The sequence below is a fragment of the Microcaecilia unicolor genome, chromosome 12 (genome assembly GCF_901765095.1).
Source record: "Microcaecilia unicolor chromosome 12, aMicUni1.1, whole genome shotgun sequence".
In the NCBI taxonomy this organism is placed as follows: domain Eukaryota; kingdom Metazoa; phylum Chordata; class Amphibia; order Gymnophiona; family Siphonopidae; genus Microcaecilia; species Microcaecilia unicolor.
Window position 1 is genome coordinate 73,258,752 of NC_044042.1, and position 21,246 is coordinate 73,279,997.

Here is a 21,246-nt window from a genome sequence, read left to right on the forward strand (position 1 = left end):
GGCAAGATATATAAGGTTTGGGAGGTGATCTGAATGTGTATGGAAGATAGGGGTAACACAAAAACTCAATGCAGGGGGCTATGGGGGGTTCCCAATACTGGATGGTACATTGTATAAAGTTAGTATGTGTTAAATTCTGATATTGCAGCTTTTTATGTACAGATCAGTTGTGACTGCTGTCTCTTTAATCTAGGGTGTTAGCAATGTGTATTGCGACTATAAAAATAAATAAATAAATAAATAAAAAGAAATTAAAGTTTGATAGGTTAGTGTATGTGTGACCATTTTATTGTAATAACTACTGCCTGCTTGCTAAAATTTTGGCAGGAATTATCAACATGGGCTACCTTTAAGACAGGTTATTTTACCACAAGTCATGCTATTAGCCCATAATCCCATAAAATGGTATGAACTATAGTAAAATAATTCATCTTAATGGTAGCCCTCTTTGATAACTTCCCCCCTTAGTACATAACTGTTAAGGAGGGAAGTCATCAACATGGGCTACCATTGAGACATTATTGTAGTGCTAACCCTAGATATTAGTAACTAGGTTTCATTGCATAATATGGGACCTGTGCTAAAATAGCATGCTAATGGTAAAATAACACATCTTAACAGTAGCAACATTGATAACTACGCCTCTAAGTGGAATTTTGGGGGCACGTTAAATGCTAACATAATTTTTTTAATGCTTAGGCCTCTTACTATGGTACTGAGTAATAACGTAAATGTTTATATACCTTGACTAGCTTACAGATTTTATTGATATACTTTGATTTATTATGTGCTATGAAGGTAAACAATCCTTTATATAAATGGCTGCTATATGATGGTGCTGAAAGCTATTCCTCCAGAGGAATGTATAAAAATTAGGCCAGAGTACAGCCTTGCATGTCATCATATTTTTAAACACATTAGTCTAGTAGCTGTTGTAAATGAAGGAAGGCAAATATATTACATAGGAAGATGCAAATCAGATGAATAAAACTGACTTTCAACAAGCAATAGCATACAGTATATTAAACTCTAAGTCCTTTGTAGTCCCACAGTGAAAAAGAAATATTGTACCTCAGAAAGACCGAAGCAGATCTGGGAAAGACATAACATCATTTCATCTTGTCAGGTGCCTGTGTTTATGAAACTATTACCTGAGTCCTGCTTGAAAAGATGTTTTCCATTTGATTGCCGGTGATGAGTGTTTCATAGTGAGTTCTGATCTCATTGAGAAGCTGGGACAATTCCATTTCACTCCCATCCTCCACCTTGGCTAATTGAACCTCATCGATAGGATGAACCAGCTGCTGCAGAGCCCGCACTGCCTGCAGCAAGAGAGGAAGTAGCAGAATGTTTAAAGATGCAGAGCTCCTTTTTTAACAACCTCTTGACATTCTTCTGTTGTGCAAATCTCTTGTGAAAATTAGTTTAGAATTTTATTCACTGTTCTTTTTCTCTCCATAGTCAAAGGAGAAAATGCTTAGGGGTCCTTTTACTAAAGCATGGCAAGCCAGCACTACTACCAGGCTACCGCAAGAGCCTGAAGGTAGTGCCTGCCCCCACCGCGCGCTATTTATGAAACTTCAAAAAATATTTTAACATTTATAGCACCAGGGGTTTACTCAGTGGAGGTAAGGGCTCCCCATGAAATGTCTGTGTGGCAAGTGGTTAACTTACCACATGGCCATTTTTTTAAAGGCCTTTTAGCCACTGTGGTAAAAGGGGACATGGCGCATGGCAAACCCATGTGCCGATACCACCGCAGGGGTCCTTTTACCACAGCTTGGTAAAAGGACCCCTAGTTAATTAGGTCCTTAATGTAATGCAGTCTGAGAATGCAATTATGATAGACAAAAACCTCTAGAATTTATATGTGTATTGAGTCCAGTTTTAAAACTTTGGATTTGTATATATACACATATTTGTTTAAACAAAGGAGGCTTTTAAAATAACCTGAGGTGGGTTCTTCTGATTTCTTTCAAGAGCCTGGACTTAATTAAAATAGGAAAGCACTTTTCACATTATTTTCAAAGAGATTTATTGAAATGGGATAAACATGGAGGATACTAGGAGGCAACTAAGGCTGGTTTTAGTCTGACAGAGTGGCATAAACTCCCTAGAACCCTCAGGGCTCAGAAGAACTTGGGAATTTTTAAGAGACTGCTATGACAGCATTTGTTGCTGCAGTCTAAATAGTGACTTTGACAGCTGATGGACACAAGAGTAACATATTAAGTGACGGCAGATAAAGACCTGAATGATCCAGCCAGTCTGCCCAACAGTCACATTCATTATCAATTCAAGATTTAAATCAACAATGAACATGATCTTATATAATAAAACTCACCCTCAACGTTCTGAAGACACTGACGTCACTTCCGTCACTTCCTTCAAGACGGGTTCGAAGGGTTTGTGGTGGTGAAGCCACCGAAATCGCCAAGTCTCGGGGGCCCCGCCCTCACGTCAAACGTGATGACGTCGAGGGCAGAGCAATGGTGTCACACACCGCGGGTGGAGCAATGGTGTACGGTGCGTTCAGGAGGTGCGGAGCAATGGTGTCAGAATGACGAAGGGGTCGGTAGGTAGGTAGGGAAGGAGGGAGAAGGGGAGGGGTGTTGGGGAGGAAAACCTTGCTAGCGCCCGTTTCATTTGCTCCAGAAACGGGCCTCTTTTACTAGTATTATATATTTGATCATGGTCTTTCTTTGGTGTTTCTGGGACATAGATCATAAAAGTCCTCCCAGCTCTATCCTTATGTTCTAACTACTCGAGTTGCCATCAAAGCCTATTCAGCCTATCCAAATCAGTCTTGTCATTTCCGGGACAAAGACCATAAAAGTCTGCCCAGCACTGTCCTTATGTTCCAAATTACTGGAGTTTCTGTCGAAGCTCTCTCCAGCCCATCCTAAACCGGATGACTATATGCGGGACTCAGACCTCAGCCCAGCACCAGCCTTAGTTGATGTAGCTAGAGTCACCATCTAAGCACCACTTGTTTTTTTATATAATTCATTTTCTAATTAGAGATCCTCTATGTTCATCCCATACCTTTTTGAATTCTGCCACAGTTTTGTTTTCCTCCACTTCCCTCGGGAGGTCATTCCAGGCATCTACCACCCTCTCAGTGAAAAATAATTTTCTGATATTACTCCTAAGTCTACCACCCCACAACATCAATTCATATCCTCTAGTTCTACCATTTTCCCTTCTCTGAAAATATTTGTTTCTATATTAAAACCTTTCAAGTATTTAAATATCTGTATCATATCTCCCCTGTTCCTCCTCTCCTCTAGGGTATACATATTCAGGTCTTCCAGTCTCTTCTCATATGTCCTTTGGCATAAGCCCCATATCATTCTTGTCACCTTCCTCTAGACCACTTCTTCTTACATCTTTAGCAAGATATGGCCATAAGAACATACATAAGAGTAGCCATACTGGGTTAGACCAATGGTCTATCCAGCCCAGTATCCTGTTTTCCAAACAGTGGCCAAGCCAGGTCACAAGTACCTGGCAGAAACCCAAATCGTGGCAACACTCCATACTACAAATCCCAGGGCAAGCAGTAGCTTCCCATGTCTGCTTCAATTGCAGACTATGGACTTTTCCTCCGGGAATTTGTCCAAACCTTTTTTAAGCCCAGATATGCTAATCACTGTTACCACTTCCTCTGGCAAAGAGTTCCAAAGCTTAACTATTCGTTGAGTGAAAATATGTTTCCTCCTATTTGTTTTAAAAGTATTTCCACGTAACTTCCTTGAGTGTTCCCTAGTCTTTGTACTTTTGGAACTAGTAAAAAAATCGATTTACTTCTACTCGTTCTACACCATTCAGGATTTTGTAGACCTCAATCATATCTCCCCTCATCCGTCTCTTTTCCAAGCTGAAGAGCCCTAACCTCTTTAGTCTTTCCTCATATGAGAGGAGTTCCATCCCCTTTATCATTTTGGTCACTCTTCTTTGAACCTTTTCTAATTCCGCTATATCTCCAGGTAAGACTTCACCAACAACCAAGGAGCCGACGAGAGAAGGAAAAATTCTAGACCTAGTCCTTAGTGGAGCACATGAGCTGGTGCGGAAGGTAATGGTGCTGGGGCCACTTGATAACAGTGATCATAATATGATCGGATTTGATATTAGCTTTGAAGTAAGTATACATAGGAAATCAAATACGTTAGCGTTTAACTTTAAAAAAGGAGACTATGATAAAATGAGAAGAACGGTGGAAAAAAAACTTAGAGGAGCAGCTGCGAGGGTCAAAAATTTACATCAGGTGTGGATGCTGTTCATCCTGGAAGCCCAGGCCAAATATATTCTGCGTATTAAAAAAGTAGTATGGAAGACCAAACGACAGCCGGCATGGTTAAAAAGTGAGGTGAAGGAAGCTATTAGAGCTAATAGAAAATCCTTCAGAAAGTGGAAGAAGGAACTGACTAAAAATAATAAGAAACAGCATAAGGAATGTCAAGTCAAATGCAAAGCGCTGATAAGGAAGGTTAAGAGGGACTTCGAAAAAAAGATTGTGTTGGAGGCAAAAACACCCATAGTAAACATTTTTTTTTAGGTATATTAAAAGCAGGAAGCCGGCAAAAGAATCGGTGGGACCGCTAGATGACTGAGGAGTAAAATGGGTGATCAGGGAAGACAAAGCCGTAGCGGAGAGATTAAATGAATTCTTTGCTTCGGTCTTCACCAAGGAAGATTTGGGTGGAATACCGGTGCCAGAAATGGTATTCGAAGCTGACGAGTCAGAGAAGCTTAATGAATTCTCTGTAAATCTGGAAGATGTAATGGGGCAGTTCTACAGACTGAAGAGTAGCAAATCTCCTGGACCGGATGGTATTCATCCCAGAGTACTGATAGAACTGAAAAATGAACTTGCGGAGCTGTTGTTAGTAATATCTAATTTATCCTTAAAATCGAGCGTGGTACCGGAAGATTGGAGGGTGGCCAATGTAACACCGATTTTTAAAAACGGTTCCAGAGGAGATCCAGGAAATTATAGACCGGTGAGTCTGACATTAGTGCCGGGCAAAATGGTAGAGACTATTATAAAGAACAAAATTTCATGGCATATTCAAAAGCATGGATTAATGAGACAAAATCAACATGGATTTAGTGAACGGAAATCTTGCCTCACCAATCTACTAGATTTCTTTGAAGGGGTGAACAAACATTTTGATAAAGGTGAGCCGGTTGATATTGTGTATCTGGATTTTCAGAAGGCATAAGTAATGCCATACTGGGAAAAGACCAAGGGTCCATCGAGCCCAGCATCTTGTCCACGACAGCGGCCAATCCAGGCCAAGGGCACCTGGCAAGCTTCCCAAACGTACAAACATTCTATACATGTTATTCCTGGGATTTTGGATTTTTCCAAGTCCGTTTAGTAGCGGTTTATGGACTTGTCCTTTAGGAAACCGTCCAACCTCTTTTTAAACTCTGCTAAGCTAACCGCCTTCACCACATTTTCCGGCAATGAATTCCAGAGTTTAATTACACGTTGGGTGAAGAAAAAGTTTCTCCGATTTGTTTTAAATTTACTGCACTGTAGTTTAATCGCATGCCCCCTAGTCCTAGTATTTTTGGAAAGCGTGAACAGACGCTTCACATCCACCTGTTCCACTCCACTCATTATTTTATATACCTCTATCATGTCTCCCCTCAGCCGTCTCTTCTCCAAGCTGAATAGCCCTAGCCTCCTTAGCCTTTCTTCATAGGGAAGTCGTCCCATCCCCGCTATAATTTTAGTCGCCCTTCGCTGCACCTTTTCCAATTCTACTATATCTTTCTTGAGATGCGGCGACCAGAATTGAACACAATACTCAAGGTGCGGTCGCACCATGGAGCGATACAACGGCGTTTGACAAAGTACCTCATGAAAGACTCCAGAGGAAATTGGAGAGTCATGGGATAAGATGTAGTGTTCTATTGTGGATTAAAAACTGGTTAAAAGATAGAAAACAGAGAGTAGGGTTAAATGGTCAGTATTCTCAATGGAGAAAGGTAGTTAGTGGGGTTCCCCAGGGGTCTGTGCTGGGACTGCTGCTTTTTAACATATTTATAAATGACCTAGAGATGGGAGTAACTAGTGAGGTAATTAAATTTGCTGATAACACAAAGTTATTCAAAGTCAAATCGTGGGAGGATTGTGAAAAATTACAAGAGGACCTTATGAGACTGGGAGACTGGGCATCTAAATGGCAGATGACATTTAATGTAAGCAAGTGCAAAGTGATGCATGTGGGAAAGAGGAACCCGAATTATAGCTACGTCATGCAAGGTTCCACGTTAGGAGTCACTGACCAAGAAAGGGATCTAGGTGTCGTCGTTGATGATACGTTGAAACCTTCTACTCAATGTGCTGCTGCAGCTAAGAAAGCAAATAGAATGTTAGGTATTATTAGAAAAGGAATGGAAAACAAAAATGAGGATGTTATAATGCCTTTGTATCGCTCCATGGTGCGACCACACTTCGAATATTGTGTTCAATTCTGGTCGCTGCATCTAAAAAAAGATATAGTAGAATTAGGAAAGGTACAGAGAACGGCGACAAAAATGATAAAGGGGATGGAACAACTTCCCTATGAGGAAAGGCTAAAGCGGCTAGGGCTCTTCAGCTTGGAGAAAAGGCGGCTGAGAGGAGATAAGATAGAGGTCTATAAAATAATGGAGTGGAGTTGAATGGGTAGATGTGAAACATCTGTTTACGCTTTCCAAAAATACTAGGACTAGGGGACATGCAATGAAGCTACAATGTAGTAAATTTTAAATGAATGGGAAAAAATGTTTCTTCACTCAATGTGCAATTCCTCCACGACCCTCCAGACCGGTCAAGACGCGTGGGTTATGTCCTCCTACCAGCAGAGGAAGACTGAGAAACACTGAGCTTTTGAATACTGTATATATAACCTGTGCAGTACATCCACTAGCCAGTATTTTCTCAGTCTCAGCAGAGGTAGAAGGACAGCCTGTGCAGTCTTCAATAGTCTGGTGAGGTAGTTTGGATACTAGGTCACGGGGATTCGTTGGTTTCCTGACCATTTTCTGATTCTTGGCATACCCTGTACGTGTGTTTAAAAAAAAAAAAAAATCATAATAATAAATAAGTGCTTCGGGGCCCTGGGTCCAGTGGGGACCAGTGTTTTCCCCCTGGGGTGTCACACCTATTTTGGGTCCCTCCCCCTGTGCTGCTCTCTGTTTGGAGAACCTGGCAGCTTTGTGCCTCGGCTGCTTTCCTGGTACTGTTGCCTTGAGTGCCTCACAATTCTCAGCTGCCAATTTGATGTTCCTGTTTCTTTTAGAGCAACAGTGAATTTTCTCCTGCTTGGAACGAACGGAGTTTCAGTTCTTTGTTAGAGCGTGAGAGCAGCGCGAGTGTGTTGAGTGAGTAAGAAGTTTTTGGGTCTGTCTCGCGCGGCATTGTTTTTTGTTTTGCCCTCGTGTTTAGATGGCGGGCAAACTGCTCTGGTGTCGCGCGTGCCGCGGTGTTGAATCCCCGGGAGCTCAGTGTCGTCTTTGTGGTGAACCGAAGCAGGTGCCGGTGGCGGTGGCTCCCCCCGAGTTAACTGCAGAGGTCCCGGCAGTTTCGGGAGTTGCTGGGGCAGCGGGGACGCCACTTGGGACATCGTCAGCGGCTCCGGTTTTGGCGGGAACGTCCGCCATTTTGTCAGCAGCGTGCATTTTGGAATCAGCGGTTTTTGGGCCCGCTGCCCCCGTTTTGGTCGCAAAAGGCCCGTCTGAGGCTCCTGTAGGGGTTGATTTCCCCCCTGAGATCGTGTGGACCCTCTATCAGGCATGGAGGACGGGACCCCCCCAATTGGAGGAGGGGGCTAGTACCTCGTTGGCAAAAAGACCACGGGTGGATTGGTCAGATGACGGGGAGTTCTTTTCTCCGAGTGGTTCTGACGGAGCGCTTAGTGAATTGGGGGACCCAGAGGGGTTTGAAGGCTCGCAGGATGCGGATGAGCTGTCTGAGCTTATAGATCAGGTGTTGGCCACCCTTAAGTTTGATCAGCCAGAGATAGCCATGGGGGAGGCTAGACAGGTGGATCCCTTAGTTAAAGGTATCCAGCGGAAAGCCCGGTCCTTCCCCATGAACAAGGATCTCCGGGATATGGTTTTTCAGGAGTGGAATGTTCCGGATGCGCCATGTAAAGTCGCGAAAGCCATGGCGAGGCTTTATCCTCTTCCGCAGGAGGATAGGGATTCCTTTATGGCTCCCACAGTGGATGCCGTGGTGACGGCAGTTACTAAAGCCACGGCAATCCCGGTAGACGGAGGTACTGCTCTCCGTGACCCCCAGGATAGGAGGCTGGAATCATTTCTCAAGCGTAGTTTTGATCTGTCAGCTCTCGCCTTGCAGGCCTCGGTGTGTGGGGGCCTGGTAGCTCGGGCGTGTTTTCGTTGGGCCGAGAAGCTTCTGGATGATTCGGTGGATGTTGGTTCCTCGGGAGGTCCAGGAGTTAGCCAAGCTGGAGATGGGATCGTCCTTTTTGTTGGATGCTCTTTATGATTTATTGCGTGCTTCGGCAAAAAATATGGCTATGGTAGTGGGGGCGCGTAGGGCCCTCTGGTTACGCGGTTGGGTTGCGGACGCGGCCTCTAAGGCTAAGCTGTGTTCTCTTCCCTTCAAGGGGTCCATGCTTTTTGGTGAGGAATTGGATAAATTGGTGAAAGGTCTCAGTGTTGCCAAGGCCCCTCGGGTTCCGGATTTTCGTCCCGAGGCGGCTTCCAGGGGTACTTCCTCCCGAGGTCGGTTTAAGGAGGCTCGTCGGTATAGGCCAGGGAGGTCTAGTGGGGCTTCTAGAGGGCAGTTCTTCCAGCACACCCAGTCCTTTCGTGGGAGTCGTCGCAGAGGGCGTGACTTTTCCACGGGAGGTCAGGTTTCGGGGCGTAATGCACAATGAAGGTGTGTGGGCCCAGGCTCTGATTCGGGTAGGGGCTCGTCTGAGTCTTTTTTACCAGAACTGGGCCCAAATCACTTCAGATCAGTGGGTTCTCGAGGTGGTACGAGACGGATATGCCCTGGAGTTCGACAGTTCGCCTCCAGAAAGGTTCTTGGAGTCCCCTTGTCATTCGAGGCTCAAGCGGGCAGCAGTGCGGGACACTTTGGCTCGTCTGATCAGGCTGGGGGCGGTGGTACCGGTTCCCCTCGCTCAGCGCGGCTCGGGCTGCTATTCGATCTATTTTGTGGTCCCAAAGAAGGAGGATGCCTTTCGGCCTATCTTAGATCTAAAGAGAGTCAATGCAGCTCTCAAGGTTCCCTCGTTTCGCATGGAAACGTTGCGGTCGGTCATTGTCACGGTTCAGGACGGAGAGTTTCTAACGTCTTTGGATTTGACGGAAGCTTATCTCCACATTCCTATTCGTGCCGCTCATCAGCGATTTCTTCGCTTTTCGGTATTAGGGAAGCACTTTCAGTTCTGTGCTCTACCTTTCGGACTAGCAACGGCTCCCCGAACTTTTTCCAAGGTTATGGTTGTAGTGGCGGCGGCTTTGCAGAGGCAGGGTGTTCTGGTGCACCCGTACCTGGACGATTGGCTGATTCGGGCCAAGTCCAGGTCGGAGAGTGAGATGGCTACTGCTCGAGTGGTTCAGTTTCTTCAGTCTCTGGGCTGGGTAGTGAACTTCGGCAAGAGTCATCCGGTGCCGTCGCAGTCTCTGGAATATCTGGGAGTGCTTTTCGATACAAGAAGGGTCGAGTATTCTTGCCGGGTCCCCGGATTCACAAGTTGCAGGGTCAGATTCATCGGTTTCTGGCGGAATCAGCACCGACGGCCCGGGAGTATCTGCAAGTCCTGGGGTTGATGGCGGCCACCATAGAGGTAGTTCCGTGGGCCCAGGCGCACATGCGGTAGTTGCAGTTAGCTCTTCTCAGTCGTTGGTCACCACTGAGTCAGGAGTTGGACATTCGTCTTCAGCTGTCAGTAATCCCACGCCTCAGTCTCCGGTGGTGGCTAGACACAGGCAATCTGAAAAAGTGAATTTCCTAGTATACTGTTCAAACTTCTCCTTTTGACCTACAAGTGCCACTCCACAGCTCCTCAGTACCTTTCTGCTCTCATCTCTCCCTACACTCCTCCCCGTGAACTCCGTTCGCTGGGTAAATGTCTCCTGTCGTCCCCCTTCTCCACCACTGCTAACTCCCGGCTCCGTTCCTTCTATCTCGCTGCTCCCTTTGCCTGGAATAGACTCCCTGAGCCAGTACGTCAGGCTCAGTCTCTGGCTGTCTTCAAGTCTAGGCTTAAAGCCCACCTCTTTGCTACTGCTTTCGACTCCTAACCATGACTCTCTTACTCAACACCCTCACTTATCACCCCTACCACTGCAATTTCACCACCCCTAGCTGTCTGTTCGTCTGTCCAATTTAGATTGTAAGCTCTGTTGAGCAGGGACTGTCTTTTCATGTTAATTTGTACAGCGCTGCGTAAGTCTAGTAGCGCTATAGAAATGTTTAATAGTAGTAGTAGTAGTAATTGGAGGCCCCGCAGTGGGTGGTCCTCGTCACAGACGCCAGTCTACAAGGCTGGGGAGCTCATTGTCTCGGGCAAGTAGCTCAAGGTCGGTGGGCTCAGTGGTCCATCAATCGTTTGGAAACTCGGGCCATTCGGTTCGCGCTTCAGGCTTTTCAGAGTCTTCTGTTCCGGAAAGCAGTCAGGGTGTTCTGCGACAACGCCACCACCGTGGCTTATGTCAACCATCAGGGGGGCACGAAGAGTCAGGCGGTCGCGGAGGAGGCGGAGCTGTTGTGCCAATGGGCGGAGAGTCACCTTCTAGCGCTCTCCGCGGCACATGTGGCCGGAGTGGACAACGTGGACACAGATTACCTGAGCAGGCATACTCTAGACCCCGGAGAGTGGTCTCTGCATTGGTCGGTGTTCGAGCGCATTGTGTCGGTCTGGGGGCTTCCTGAGGTGGACCTGATGGCAACGGCCCACAATGCTCGTTCTGAGGTTTTTCAGTCATCGGAGGGACCCTCGAGCGGAAGGGATCGACGCTCTTCTGGTGCCCTGGCCTCAGGAGTTGCTGTGTGTTTTTCCTCCATGGCCGCTAGTCGGACGCGTAGTTCAACGCATAGCTCGGCACCCCAGACGGGTGATTTTGATAGCCCCGAATTGGCTGCGTCGGCCGTGGTTCGGAGATCTGGTATGGCTGGCGGTAGCGGATCCTCTTCCATTGTCAGATTCAGTGGTGTTGTGTCAGGGACCGATAGTTATGCCAGGATCGGTTCTCGCTTACGGCCTGGCTCTTGAGAGGCACAGGTTAAAGAAGAAAGGTTTTTCGTCCAGAGTTATCGCCACAATGTTGAGCTCTCGTAGGCAATCTACTTCGTTGGCTTACGTCCGGGTCTGGAGAGTCTTTGAACATTGGTGCGCAGGTAGACAGGTTCTTCCTTTTCGGGCGTTGGTGACGGATGTATTGGAGTTTTTGCAGGATGGTATGGACAGGGGTCTGGCCTTGTCCTCCTTAAAAGTACAAGTGGCAGCTTTGTCCTGTTTTCGGGGGAAGGTTCAGGGGAAGTCTTTAGCTTCTAGTCCTGATGTTGTTCGCTTTTTGAAGGGTGTTAAGCTGCTGCGACCGCCTCGGCGGCGGATGGTGCCTCCGTGGGATTTGAATCTCGTTCTGGATGCTTTGGTTAGGCCGCCATTTGAGCCCTTGGTTTCTGTTTCGGACAAGGATCTTTCCTTAAAGACGGTTTTCTTGGTGGCCATTACTTCAGCTCGGAGGGTGTCGGAGCTTCATGCTTTGTCTTGTAGAGAACCCTTTTTGATTTTTTCCAAGGAAAAGGTTTCATTGTGGCCAGTGCCGTCCTTTTTGCCCAAGGTGGTCTCAGAGTTTCATGTTAATCAAGTCATTTCCTTGCCAGTTTTGGGTAATTTGGCGGGGGATACGGAGCAGCGTCGTCTGGCAAAGCTAGATGTGCGGAGAGTCTTGCGTTGTTATATTTCCAGAACTCGGGAGTATAGAGTTTCTGATCGTTTGTTCGTTCTGCATGGTGTGCAAAAAAGGGAGCAGCAGCTTCCAAGGCAACGATAGCAAGGTGGTTAAAGGAGGCGATTGCTTTGGCTTATTTGCTAAAAGGTCGCTTGGCTCCTAAGGAGTTTTCGGCCCATTCTACCAGGGGAATGGCGGCCTCTTGGGCGGAGTGTAGTATGATTCCTCCGTTAGATATTTGTCGAGCGGCGGTTTGGTCTTCCTTGCATTCCTTTGTTAAGCATTATAGGATTGATGTGCATGCCAAGGAAGAGGCAGGCTTTGGGGCTGCAGTGTTGACCTCTGGCCTTCGTGGATCCCGCCCATAGGATATTTATTGCTTTGGTACGTCCCACGCGTCTTGACCGGTCTGGAGGGTCGTGGAGGAAGGTGAAATTAGATCTTACCTGCTAATTTTCTTTCCTCTAGACCCTCCAGACCGGTCAAGGCTCGCCCTGTCTGTCTGTCTGTATTTTAGGCCAGGAGGTATGTTTGGGCCTCACGTGGAATTAGCTACTTAGGGGTTCTTTTGACTCTGTCCTATTCGGATTTATTTTCTGCTAATTATCTTGGTTTTGTTCGGGACCTCTCTCGTGACTTGGACCGTTGGAAGGGTTTGGATCTATCTTGGTTTAGCTACAGTTAAAATGACTGTCTTACAATGTTTACTTTACTTATTCCAGGTTTTCCCCCTCTGTCTGTCTCAGGGATTCCTCTCTAAGGTGCAGGACCGAATCATTCACTTTATTTGGTCCGGTAAAAGACCTAGTTTACTCCATTCTTTTCTCTACCAGAACAAGCGAAAAGGAGGCCTGTGTGTTCCCAACGTCTTTTAGTACTATAGAGTGGCTCAGGCTCATGCGGCTCTGGAATGGTATTAGGCACATCCTCACAAATTGTGGGTTCATTTGGAACAGATATCTCTGGGTCCAAGATCATTGGATGCCCTAATGTGGCTTTCTCATAAACTTAGGTGTCTTGGTAGTAGGCTGTGTCCCTCAATTTATACTACATTTTATTATTGGGATAGTCTTTTTCTGTCTCAGGATCAAATCTTGTCTCATCTCACTCCCATAGCCTTTAATCTTCTGTTCCCCACTAGGCTTGTCCCCGAAGCATTTACAAGGTGGTATTCCCTTGGCATCAAGACTTGGGGTCAGATGTTTGAGGAAGATACTTTGCTTTCTTTCTCTACTCTTCTGGAGGAATACCCTCTTTTGCCCCAGGTTAGGTATGCATTCCTTCAACTATCCCATTTTCTTTCTTCACCCTGTATTTGTTCTAAGGTACTTTGGGAGGATTCCTTGTTAGGAGACCTATGTGAGGACTTGAGAAGTACTTGGGGTCTGATAATTTGTTTATATAAACATCTTTGTTCACAGTCACCTGTTTACACCTTACATCATCTGATTTGGCAGCGTGAGCTAGGCTTCAATTTGGCTGAGGATGAGTGGAGCACTCTGGAAAAAGCACTGTTGAAGGTTTCAGTTTCTGTGCCCTTTAAGGAAAACGCTGTTAAAGTTCTGTTTCGTTGGAGATAAGGAGGGCAAAAAAGGACTTTGAGAAGAAATTAGCGTTGGAAGCAAAAATACATAGTAAAAATTTTTTTAGATACATTAAAAGCAGGAAACCGGCCAAAGAGTCGGTTGGGCCACTGGACGAAAATGGTGTTAAAGGGGCGATCAGGGAGGACAAAGCCGTAGCGGAGAAATTAAATGAATTCTTTGCTTCGGTCTTCACCGAGGAGGATTTGGGGGGGACACCGGTGCCGGAAAGAATATTTGAAGCGGGGGAGTCGGAGAAACTAAACGAATTCTCTGTAACCTTGGAGGATGTAATGGGTCAGTTCAGCAAGCTGAAGAGTAGTAAATCACCGGGACCTGATGGTATTCATCCCAGAGTATTAATAGAACTAAAAAATGAACTTGCGGAGCTACTGTTAGAAATATGCAATCTGTCCCTAAAATCGAGTGTAGTACCGGAAGACTGGAGGGTAGCCAATGTTACTCCGATTTTTAAGAAGGGTTCCAGAGGAGATCCGGGAAATTATAGACCGGTGAGTCTGACGTCGGTGCCGGGCAAGATGGTGGAGGCTATTATTAAGAATAAAATTGCAGAGCATATACAAAAACATGGACTGATGAGACAAAGTCAGCACGGATTTAGTGAAGGGAAGTCTTGCCTCACCAATCTAATGCATTTTTTTGAGGGGGTAAGCAAACATGTGGACAATGGGGAGCCGGTTGATATTGTATATCTGGATTTTCAGAATGCGTTTGACAAAGTGCCGCACGAAAGACTCCTGAAGAAATTGCAGAGTCATGGAATCGGAGGTAGGGTATTATTATGGATTAAGAACTGGTTGAAAGATAGGAAGCAGAGAGTAGGATTGCGTGGACAGTATTCTCAGTGGAGGAGGGTAGTTAGTGGGGTCCCGCAGGGGTCTGTGCTGGGTCCGTTGCTTTTTAATGTATTTATAAATGACCTAGAGATGGGAATAACTAGTGAGGTAATTAAATTCGCCGATGACACAAAATTATTCAGGGTCGTCAAGTCGCAGGAGGAATGTGAACGATTACAGGAGGACCTTGCGAGACTGGGAGATTGGGCGTGCAAGTGGCAGATGAAGTTCAATGTTGACAAGTGCAAAGTGATGCATGTGGGTAAGAGGAACCCGAATTATAGCTACGTCTTGCAAGGTTCCGCGTTAGGAGTTACGGATCAAGAAAGGGATCTGGGTGTCGTCGTCGATGATACGCTGAAACCTTCTGCTCAGTGTGCTGCTGCGGCTAGGAAAGCGAATAGAATGTTGGGTGTTATTAGGAAGGGTATGGAGTCCAGGTGTGCTGGATGTTATAATGCCGTTGTATCGCTCCATGGTGCGACCGCACCTGGAGTATTGTGTTCAGTACTGGTCTCCGTATCTCAAAAAAGATATAGTAGAATTGGAAAAGGTACAGCGAAGGGCGACGAAAATGATAGTGGGGATGGGACGACTTTCCTATGAAGAGAGGCTGAGAAGGCTAGGGCTTTTTAGCTTGGAGAAGAGACGGCTGAGGGGAGATATGATAGAAGTGTATAAAATAATGAGTGGAATGGATCGGGTGGATGTGAAGCGACTGTTCACGCTATCCAAAAATACTAGGACTAGAGGGCATGAGTTGAAGCTACAGTGTGGTAAATTTAAAATGAATCGGAGAAAATTTTTCTTCACCCAACGTGTAATTAGACTCTGGAATTCGTTGCCGGAGAACGTGGTACGGGCGGTTAGCTTGACGGAGTTTAAAAAGGGGTTAGATAGATTCCTAAAGGACAAGTCCATAGACCGCTATTAAATGGACTTGGAAAAATTCCGCATTTTTAGGTATAACTTGTCTGGAATGTTTTTACGTTTGGGGAGCGTGCCAGGTGCCCTTGACCTGGATTGGCCACTGTCGGTGACAGGATGCTGGGCTAGATGGACCTTTGGTCTTTCCCAGTATGGCACTACTTATGTACTTATGTACTTATGTACTTAACACCTGCCCACCTTCAGCACATTTTCCCTGGAGCCTCTGGCTTGTGTTGGAGGTGGTGTGGGGAGATTGGTATAAAGGGTTACATTTGGTGGACTTCTGTGAAGGCTCGGGATTTTTAGAGAATGATTCAACATAGACTTCAAGTTTGGTTGGACCACCCAATTTCTTGGTCACCATTGTTTTTCCTGTTTCCCAATAACGTGCCTGGACTTAAGCCTCCACAAGCTCTTTTGGTGCACCACGCTATGTGTGCTGCTCGAGTTACCAAGGCAGAGCACTGGAAACAACAGACTGTTTGTTCCTTCGCTGGTGAAGTGACTCAGTAAATTATGGTACATTTGTGAAATGGAGTGTCTGTTTGCTGTTCATCGACACTTGCTTCATAAATGGGAAGTCACCTGGGAACCTTTTCTTAGTCATTGTTCTGCTTGACTGATGATCTCTTTGATTACAGTTGGTTCCTCTCCTGTACCTGGTTTCCTTGAGGTGGGGGGGGGGGGGGGGGGGGTTGGGGAGGGGGTTTGGGTAGGTTTGAAGTTTCATAGTGTTTCCATTTGGTGCAAGGGGTGGCCTATGAGATTGTTTTCAGGGCTATATTACCTTGCTGGTTTCTATGATCCAAAAGTTATTGTCTGTATTGTTGTTTTTTTGTTGGCTGCTGTTTATATTTTTGCCCCACCCTTTGAATTTCAATAAAGACTTCTTATAAATTTAAAAAAAAATCTGACTGCCATCCGGTGCCTATTCCAGTTCTCCCGTGTGCACCCAGATGCTTCCACCATGTGACTGTGACTCAATTTTGAGCGACAAAGTGATGATTTATTAAACAGCCCTGCAGTGTTTCACTGTTGTCTACTCGGTTTTCTGTGGCTGACTGTGTTTTGTGCTATAGAGTTTGATATTGTATTCTCTCCCTCTGCAGAAATCTGACTGCCATCCGGTACCTATTCTGGCTCTCTCATGAGCACCAAGATGCTGCCACCCACATGACTATGACGTCATTCATGCTTGACAAACTGATTTATTCAACAACCCTGTGGTGTTGTGTGCTGTGATGGCACATATTGTGGGTGTGCACCCAAGGAGCAGGTCTTGCTCCTTGATCAAGTTCCTTGGAGCAAACTCCGAGGAGCAATTTCCATCAAGATCTGATATGCCATTGGCTTTCCCTCCATTGACCATCTTTGAACTACCCCATACCACCGGCTAGCCCTACAATCTTTAAACTCTTTGGTATTTTTTCTACCTCTGGAGTTTTCTCTTTGATCCATATCCTCAGCACCTACCATCTCAGTTCATAGAGGCCACTGCGTCCCTGCTCTTCGTCAATCTTCCCGGACTCACGAGGTAAGCAATCTTGTCTCCTGCTGTTCTTTCCCCCTACTCTCAATGTTTTCCTGCTGCAATGCTGTCATTTTTAACTGTTGATCTCTGTGCTCTAAATCTTCCCTCACACATAACCTTATTGATGCTCACCAATTGGACCTCCTCTGTCAAACGGAAACCTGGCTCAGACCCATGAATGAAGCCTGTCTTTTTCAATGCCTCCCACATGATTATTCAGTATTGTACTCATCAAGACTGTTTAAACATGGTGGTGGCCTTGCTGTAATTACATTTCCTAGACTAGTTGTCAAAGAGTTATCCTCACTTCACTTTCCTCTATCCTACACTCTAAACCTCCTTTCTACTTGCTCCTCTTCTATTGCTCCCACCCTCTGCCAGTGAATGGGAGCTGGTTTACTAGACCTTAGCTGATGCTGCCAATGTATTAAATAATGTTCTTACTTTTGGCTATTTTAACCTGCACATTGATGACACTGTGAATCCTAGCACCTCCTGTTTTCTTACTTTTCTTTCTGATCTCAGACTGCATCAGGTTGTATCCTATCTCACCCATTCTGGTGGGCATACCTTGGACCTACTTATTTCTTTGACTTCTTTGATTTCTTTGATCTCTGATTTACTAGGAAACCCCTTGTCCTGGTTGGATCACTTTCTCCTCTCTTTTATGCTGTCCCTCCTGCTCTCAACCAGTGTTCCCCTCCATCTGGGTACTGGACCAGACTTGAATGTCTTGACCGTGATACCATTCCACTGTTTTCTTCCCCCTTCCCTGAAGATTTCTCCGCTTCCTGTCTTGAAGAGAAAGTTCAGTGCTGGGACTCCACGTTAAATAATCTCATTAATGACTAGGTCAATTCTCTTGTCTCTCCATTCAGCGTTGACAACCCTAGTATCATCATGGCCTCCGCTTGCTCAAATGTCAAGTATACAGAGCCGAAAGAATCTGGGAAAAATATTACTCTTCTAATGCCCTTCATACCTGTAGATTGTAACAATGTTTTTACACCACTCAGATTAAGAAAGCCAAGAAAATATATTTCTCTAATCTCATATCCTCTTCACTTAAACCTAATAAATGGCTATTTGGTGCATATACTTCTTTAACCTCCCCTACCCATTCTAAGGGTAACTCCACCTCACATGTGCCTTTCTCTGTTCAGCTTGCTCAATATTTTCATGCCAAGATCAATGATTTACAAAGTTTGCTTTCCCAACCAGCCTCCAATGCTAGGTTCTCCCAACCATTCTGACCTCATCCTAGAGTGCATTTAATCTTCTCTCAATTGATTACCTTTCCAATGTCCTCTCCTCTATGAACCTTGCTCCATGTTCTCTTGATCTCGTTCCACCTGAAAGGCTGAAAATCTCCTCTTTCCCCATGCTCATCAGATCATAATCCAGAGTCTTTTGTCTAGCACTGTTCCCTCTTCTTGGAAGTCGGCTATAGTATGGCCCGTCCTAAAAAAGACCTCCCTTGATCCTAGTGCTCCTGCTAATTTCTAGCCCATTTCTTTTTTTTCTCCAAATTGTATTATATACATTGCATATTAAAACAAGTAAAACAGAAAAAAACGTCAAATAGAAATAAATAAAACAAAATAATAATAAACCAATCTAGTAGCCCCCATCATGGAGAGAAATAAGAACAAAGAAAATAAAATTACAATCCATAATCAAGAAGAGTCTAACCTCTTCTACACTGGTCCATTTCTAACTTACCATTCCAATCTAGACTCATAGGAAAATATCATCTATCATCAACTCATCACTCATATTGAATCCACTAATGCCCTTCACCTGTGCCAATCAGAGTTCAGATATAGTCATAGCACTAAAACCATCCTTTCTTCTCTTCTCTGTGAACTTCACAGTTACTTAGAGAAAGGTTACATTGCCCTTGTGGTCTCCCTAGACCTCTCTGCTGTATTCGACCTAGTCCACCATCCTCTCTTATTACATAGACTGTCGGCAATCAGAATCTTTGGTCAGGTCCTTGGTTGGTTCTCCTCTTTCTTAGAAAACTATTCATTTGCAGTATCCACCTCTACTGCTCAGCTCTTCTCCTCCTTGCCCCTGTCCTGTGGAGTTCCGCAGGGTTCCATCCTTTCCCCTGTCCTTTTCAACATTTTCCTCAATTCTCTGGCTCCCTTCATTCAGTCCTTCAATATCAGTGCCCACTACTATGCAGACAATATTCTTTTGATAGACTATATAGATAATTGTTTCATTGATTTAAAGCCTCTTCAAACTTGTCTTGATGAAGTGGCTGTCTGGCTGTTCAAAAATCATCTCATTCTTTATCTATAAAAGACCGTAATCTATCCCTCTCTATAATTCCTAATCTTTTCAGCTCTCCCACCTTCACTGTTGACTCATTCTGCTACCTTGGCATCATTTTTTTCAAAGCACATCTCCATGGTCTTGTTCAACACCTTGGTTGAATCTCTTCATAAAGGCAGTTAATAAATCCCAATAAATAAATAATAACAAGGTGCACTGTCCCCATTCTTAAAAACCAGTGATTATTTACAATGTTTTAAGAACCGATCCCCACTAACGTATGTACAATTAAAAACAAGATGCACTGTCCCCATTCTTAAAATCCAGTACCTACTGGACCAAGTCCTTCTGTTGCCTGAGGCCACATGGGTGCAGTCAAACCTTTTGCCGGAGGATGTAGTAACAGCGGTTAGCATATCTGGGTTTTAAAAAAGGCTTGGACAAGTTCCTGGAGGAAAAGTCCATAGTCTGCTATTGAGACAGACATGAGGAAACAAATCCTTGCCCTGGGATTGATAGCGTGGAGCTGCCATGTTTTGGGTTTCTGCCAGGTACTTGTGACCTTGCTTGGCCACTGTTAGAAACAGGATACTGGGCTAGATGGACCATTGGTCTGACCCAGTATGGCTACTCTTATGTTCTTAATGACATCAAGACAGAGAGGAATTGGGAACTTAATAGAATTGGTCATTGTGTGTTGTCTCTGCAGCTGGGTCTGGGGAAATGCAATATAGTCATTGGTGTGTGTGATGCACTGGGAAATGACTGACTGGCTAAGTCTTGCAGTGGCTGCCAGAACAGATTGACAACTTCCAGTGGCCAGAAAGCAAGTGCAGAGTTGACTTTGAGGTGCACAAGCATGGGCTGCCTCCTTTGAGTGGCGGGGTGGAGATGTAGAATGGCTGCCTTGTCGAAGCAGAAATAGCCTATGCACTGCTTTTTAGTAAGGTCAAGGATCTGTGTCCTGGGCCTGTATATCCTGTGATATAGATGTGGCCTGTTGGCTCTCATCTTCTCCTGATGTACCTCATGCAGCATGGCCTCCACAGCAGTGATGTGGGCCTAGGCCCCCCAAATTTGCTCTGGGCCCCTGGTTGGCTGGCAGGGGTCCACAACCTCTGCCAGCTGAAGACTTCGTCCAGCACTGGTTTGTGGCGCCGCTGCCACATTGGCTGCCCTGCTCTCTCTCTTCCCTTCAGTTGGGCATGTTCCTTTTACTGAAAATGCTCAGTTTCACTAAAAGGAGCGTGCCGGATGTGAGGGGAAGAGAGAGCAGGGCAGGCAATGCGGCAGCTCCAGAGACCAGCGCTGGACAAAATCTTCCTCTGGCAGGGGTTGGGGATCCTTGCCAGGCAAGGTATTTGCAGTGGTGGTGCTTCAGTGACGGGGGTTGGGGACCCCCGCCAGCCAAGATGTACAGCGGCAACAGTGGGCGGCAGAGGGGGGCGGCGGCAGGGTAGCGATCAAAATGTGCTCCCCCCCCCACCTTTGGCTCTGGCCCCTTCCCACCTTGAGGTGGGATCATATGACCATTTTTAAAGCCTGCCACCAGCTCCTGCTCAACTCCCCCCCCCCCCCCTCATCCAGTGCCCATTGACTCATCCAGGTAGGTTGAGCTGTGCCCACCTAGGAAGGGTCAGGGAACCATGCAGCCATCAGCCAGGTTGTGTCCTCAGCTACAAGGGATGGCAGCCTTGGAAACTTGGTTGTCATAAAGGAGCATTAGAGACTGCATATTTCATGCCCATACATTAAAAGACCCTTTTGCTACTTACAGTATTTAACTGGAGCTTATAGATACATTACCTCCAGATGATTTATCTTTAAGAAGGTGTATTCTTCCCATGTTTCTTGAACTGCACTTGTTAGCCCAGGGATAGACTGAGTGAACTGTTCTTTCAAGCCATACAGTGATTTAAGTTTTTCTTCCAGTAATTTGCACTGGTGCTGTTCTATCTTCCACCTGAAAGTTTAATACAGAGAGTTACAGAACCTCAGTATGAGAGATGTATGGATTATAGTAATGAGAAGATGAATAGAAGGTCATTTTAGAAGGCTTGCACGGATTTTCCATGTGTAAATAATGACTTTTACCCATGTAAATGACCAAAATGTGCCAACAACTATT

The 21,246-nt window shown here is 45.6% G+C and overlaps 1 protein-coding gene across 1 annotated transcript in view; it reads right to left on the reverse strand.

The window, feature by feature from the left end:
* LOC115482215 (keratin, type I cytoskeletal 18-like) overlaps nucleotides 1-21,246 on the reverse strand; it is a 93,334-nt gene that overhangs the window by 44,824 nt on the left and 27,264 nt on the right. The window contains 2 exon segments of the mRNA XM_030221837.1: nucleotides 1,152-1,322; nucleotides 20,925-21,081. Coding sequence (XP_030077697.1) covers nucleotides 1,152-1,322; nucleotides 20,925-21,081 — 328 coding nt within the window.